The following is a 5,375-nucleotide window of genomic DNA, read 5'->3' as shown; positions in this document are numbered from 1 at the left end:
CAGAAGATACAGAGGGGAGGGGCGGGGGGGAAATAAATCACAGCTTTCCTTCAAAATCCCCAAACCCACCAGAGCCCCCCACCCCCTTCACTGGGGGAGGAAACCAGCGGGAGCATCTCTTTGCCCTGGGCAACTAGCCCCAGCTTTGTGATGCAGAGGGTGAGGAATGTTATCTTCCAGGACTGATCAATCATCCAACTGTCAGAGGGAAGAGCAGGAGGGAAGAGGCAGAGAGAAGCAGTAGGACTCTGCCCTGAGGCTGGCTTTCCAAAAGCAGCCAAGTTAACCCATTCCTCTCTCTCCGTGACCAAACATCCTGCCACCACCAGCAACTTTGCCATCACCCGAAAGCTTTCTAATTCATGGTCTTCTACACAAGGATTGCTGGGAAACAACTCAAAACTATTGCAAGATTTTCATCAGTGTGTCAAAAAGGAGGAAAGATCGGAGACCTCGGATACAGCCTGCCGAGATTCCCTCAAACTTGGAGATTGCAAGCCAGCTCCTCACTTGTCTCGAATCGGACTAGCCCATTATTGCCCTGCTAATTTCAGCATCGGCCCCACAAACACACACCGTACTTTACTGAATGATAAAACGCAAAAAAAAAATCCCAGACAAACAACCGGGTGAGGCCGCAACTTACAGGCAGGCGGTGCACGCAAGAGTGCCGAGACCTGCATTCCCCTGCCGCTGCAGGACGCCGCTGGCTGGAAGCATGGGAAGGTGCCCTCAGCCCATGCAAGGGGATGCTCTGGAGCTGTAACGCCGCAGAGCAATGGGAACCCTGTGGCCCCGTTTGGTCCCTTCGCCAGGCCCAGGCTGCAGCAGTGTCCCTGCACCTTTCCCACGGCTTGGCACTTCCCCGCTTCAAAAGAACCCGCAGCAACACCACTCTGTACTGACAGTGCTGATGGATGAACTTTGCCTCACCAAAGCAAGGCTCTCTGTGACCCAAACCTTGTGATTTTTGCTCCTGACTGGCTCCCAGTTTCACACTGGGAAATACCTGTAAGACACAGCAATAGCTACGCACATCAGAGACTCCCAAGAGAGATGAAAAATGGATCCTCTGAAGCCACGGCAATAAGCTTACCTTCTTCAGCTTGCCAGTCTTAGTCCCCACGAACACCACGCTGTAGCCGTTGTAGACGTAGGAAGCAACAGAAGTCATCCGGTCCCGGCTCGAGGTGAAGAGCTTCACCCCGTCCACCGGCGTCGAGCCTCCCAGGGGCTGGTTGATATCAAGCCCGCAGAAATTGTCATCGATGGGGACTGGCTGGAAAGATGAAGGTTTGGGGCAGCTGTGAGTGAAAGAGCACGGGGCAGCCCCGCACACGCGGGCTCATGTGGAGGGGAGCCAGCGACACCGACAGCAGGGTGGGAGCCGCCACCACCACGCAACCTCCTGCCCAGGGACCCTGCCGGCTTCAGCCACCTTCTGCAATGGCTCCTTCCCTTCTGCCATGGCTCCTTCCCCTCACTGCCCGAGGCCAAGACACTGCAGCTGCTCCAAAATGTGTTTGCACAGGGCTGAGGAGGAACCCTAAGTCCCATAGACTTACTGGACTTCCAGTCATTTTCTAAATCTACTAGCTTTCTCATGGATTTAACCCTGCCGCATGCCCATGCAGGAACTCTCTTCCCTATTCATTTCACCTCCTTTTGACCTGATTTCTGAGTAGGATTAGCAGAAAGCTGCTCAGCACCTCCACATCAGCAAAGGCTTCTCTTGAAGACCACACAAGCCCCGCTGCCGACAGCTCGCAGCAGTGCTGGCAGTGTCACGCTTGGGGTGGGACAGGCTCAGGTCAGTCACCAGCTGAAGGACAACCGGACATGGCTGATCCCACGCCACGAGACAGGGGAGGACGCTGCTGCTCACTGCTGTTGGGAGCAGCCCCCTCCCTCCGGCACAGACAGCCCAGCTGCAGGGCAGAGTTAAACCTTCTCCATGTGAACACGGGGCTGGTGGAAAGCACCAGCCTGGTTGCCCTGGAAAGGGGGTGAAGACACAGGGAACCATTTCTGGCAACGTAAATGACCCGAGTGCTGAGCAGGAAGATGCTCCTTCCACCGCCCAGCTGTGCTTTCCCACGAGCCACCTCGCTGTGCCTCAGTTTCCCTTCTATGACACAGGGAATACGGATGCCGGCTTCTCCCTGGGACATCACTTGCCACAAGTGAGGGAAAAATCTCTATGCCGACAGCTAAGTATTATTAAGCCATGTCAGCTGGGACTGCTCGAGTGAATTCCTGCATGGCACAGGCGGTGGGGTGGTGGCACGGGTGGCCACTCACCATCACGCTGACTGCAATCCACTTATTTTCCACAGGGGACATTAACTACCAAATGCTCGGGCGCGTCTAGTTGCAACTGCGATGGGGTGAGTCTCCCCTGCGCCAGCCAGAGCTCAAGCTTCTCTTCGCCTTCATTTCATTTCACCCACGTTTATCTCTTCCCACCAGCCAAACTTAATATGCCTGGCAAAAGACGGCCCCGGGGATTCTCAAGTCAGCCCAGGAACAATCTGCATGTGAATCAAGATTAAAGAAATCAGCTGAATAGAAATACAAAAGATGCAACTGTAATTTGTGTTTATCTTGTTCGTTTGTTGATACCACCCTCCTGCGAGGAGAAAGGGGAGAACCTTTCCTCTGGCTCCCAGAGCCCGGGGCTGGAAACAGCAAAGACTTCCATCAAGCTGGACACCTTTATTCATCTGCCTTAACGCTACCCCTTCCTTTCATTGACATCACCGACTGCCTGATAACAACAGGCACTAAAGAGGAAAAGGACCACTATGTCTGCTCTGTGTTCAGGGAAACTGAGGCACAGAGAGACCGATCCTGTACCGTAAGCTCACGTGCCACAGGGGCAGGCACCGACACCGGTTCTCAAGGGCTACCGCGGCCAACAGCTGGAGCATCCTTACCGCTTTAGTGCACTGGACATCCTTCCCCAGCAGCCAGTTGAGCTCCAGGTTGCCTTCCCCCTGGTAGCAGGACTGCAGGCGGTCCTTGATCTGAGCATTGATGGTGCGAATGGGGAAGACGCAGAGCGCAGAGTCGTCGGGTGGCTGGTGGTACTGCTTCTGTCCCTTGGAGAAAATGGCAAAGAGGACATCCTCCTGGGACGTGATATTGAGGGACTTTGCCAGCACATCTCCTGGCTTGGAGAGGTACGCCGCTTGCAGGAGACGGTACTCCGTGTCCCCCTTGACGCAGCCAAAGGGCAAAGAGACGTAGGAGTGGAATTTGGGATCATCTTTGCAGAGACGGACGATGCGAGACGTGTAAAAGAGATCGCTGGCGGAGTTGATGGAGACACCCTCCGGGGTCTCTGGCTGGACAGTCAAAAAATAGACAAAGTTGCCGCTGGCAAAACCATAGATGTAGAAGATGTCAAAGTGCGAAACAAGGGCCAAGGTATCTGAGGGGATTTTGATGAGGGATGAGACAAAGTCACTGTGGAGCTCATAATCCAACATTGCTGATGACTCCGGGTCTCGGGGAAGTTTGCGGCTGGAGAGGGTGGGGAAATAATCCTGCTTCCCATCCACTGCTGTGCCAATGAAGAGCTTCCCATCTTCACCTTCCGAGCGCACGATCACCCCATACATTGTGCCCGTCTTGTTGACACTGGAGAGGTAGTGCTCCTTCTTGTGCGAGGGCTCTACCAAGATGAAGAGGTCATCCAGGCGCAGCAGCTTGCAGACCCCCTGGTAGAGGCTGCCACACGCCAGCAGCCGGTTCTCAGAGTAGTCAATGATCAGCAGCTTGTTGACATTGTTGGTGAGGGTGAGGATCTCGCTGCACGGCTGGACGATGAGGGGCGGGTAGCAGGATTTATTGTCCTCCTCAGGACCAGTTTTATGAGCCACCAAAATGGTGAGGTTTCCCGAAAGCTTGTAAACCCTGTTGATAGCTCCAACATAGACTGCTCCGGTGCCTTGGTGGACAGTCAGGTGGTTGAACGTCCAGTCCCGGTTCTCAGAGTGGAAAGTGCTGAACAAGGCATTGCTGGACACATTACGGGAGAGCGACGCCAGGAAGAGACAGAGCAAAGCCACCGACCAGCCATCGGAGTCCGGTACCCGAGGCCAGTTCTTCCTCTGATCCATCCTGGGAAAGGCAACTTCGCGTTCCCCGTGCGTGTCCTGTGCCCCAGCAACGTCCCTCACATGGTTCTGGGGAAAGAAAAGAAACACACAGAGCAAAGGATTAGATCCAGTGTGCCCTGCAGATAAAATTCAAAGGAGGCTTTCTAATTACACAGTCCTTGAGATAAAGTGAGGACGTCTCTAAGCCCAACAAGAATTAAGGAGGTCTCCTAACTTATTGGTAAACAGTTCAGGCTTGATGTTTTGCCACTTGGTTCAGCCTCTGCCTGTTAATTTGTTATGTGGTTTAGTTGTTTATAATGCACTCTGCTCAGCCATGGGAGGGGATAATCAGCTTCAGCCCAAGACAAAGCCCGCAGCTCACACACCCAACCATCAATCTGTGAGCTTGGCTAAAAGGATGTCTCCTGCAGGGTATGTTGTTGGAAGCAACAGAGGAAATAAGAAGTGTTTTCTACCTTTAAATCCTCTACGATTTAATTTGGAAACCTGAGGAAGAAGTCTCATGCAGGCAAGTTCATTGAGCATACACACACCAGAGCCACCAGCATCTCCCCTCCACCCCTCCCCGGAGCCAGCAGTACCTCTGCGGGTGCTTTTCAGGCAGAAACTTCTCACTGCCTTCACGCGGTACTTCCAAAAATCAGCTGCCACCGGGGTGCGGGCACCCATGGTTCGATCAGCAACCAAACACCGCCAGCAGCACCCCATGCAGGGGAGAAACGCCCAGTCCGGGAGCCTCGGACGCCTTTCCCACTCTCACAGAACTCGCAGGTGATGACTAAAACCTACACGAAGTGAACAGCTGGGACACTGGGTCCAGAAGACCCAATGCCAACCAAATTGCCCCCACACCCTTCCCGATAGCTCTATGGGTAACAGTCAAAGATGACGCTACTGCTGACACGTTTTCACCCATACAAACAAGGTGAGGAAACCTCTGGCCCAAATCTATGTGGAAATAAGCCATGAAAGACAGGCAGGTTGGTTCGTTGTTTGTTTGTTGTTTTCTTTGGTTTTGTGGCTGCCCTCAAAGCACATAGACCTCATTGGGGTCTGAGGGACAGCTGGAGCCCCCACTGACCCCCATCCTCATCCCCATCCTCCCCGCTGGCGCGGGCGGCTGTCAGGCTGAGTCAGGAATCACCAAACTGGAATTTCCTTAGGAAGCGGGCGCTCGCCTCGGAGAGGCTTTGGCTGCGCGGGGCATGTTTACATCACAGCTTTCCATCCGCCCTTCCGGACAGTGCA

General features: G+C 54.0%; 1 protein-coding gene across 1 annotated transcript in view; it reads right to left on the bottom strand.

The window, feature by feature from the left end:
• Window positions 1-4,124, bottom strand: part of PLXNA2 (plexin A2) — a 167,704-nt gene extending 163,580 nt beyond the window's left edge. Inside the window, 2 exon segments of the mRNA XM_009888264.1 lie at window positions 1,097-1,279; window positions 2,937-4,124. Of these exon segments, the coding sequence (XP_009886566.1) occupies window positions 1,097-1,279; window positions 2,937-4,124 (1,371 nt within the window).
• Between the last annotated feature and the right edge of the window lie 1,251 nt (window positions 4,125-5,375).

This window comes from Charadrius vociferus, unplaced genomic scaffold (genome assembly GCF_000708025.1).
Source record: "Charadrius vociferus isolate BGI_N301 unplaced genomic scaffold, ASM70802v2 scaffold266, whole genome shotgun sequence".
Classification (NCBI taxonomy): domain Eukaryota; kingdom Metazoa; phylum Chordata; class Aves; order Charadriiformes; family Charadriidae; genus Charadrius; species Charadrius vociferus.
Note: the sequence above shows the minus strand (reverse complement) of the source record. Positions and strands in the feature narration are given on the sequence as shown.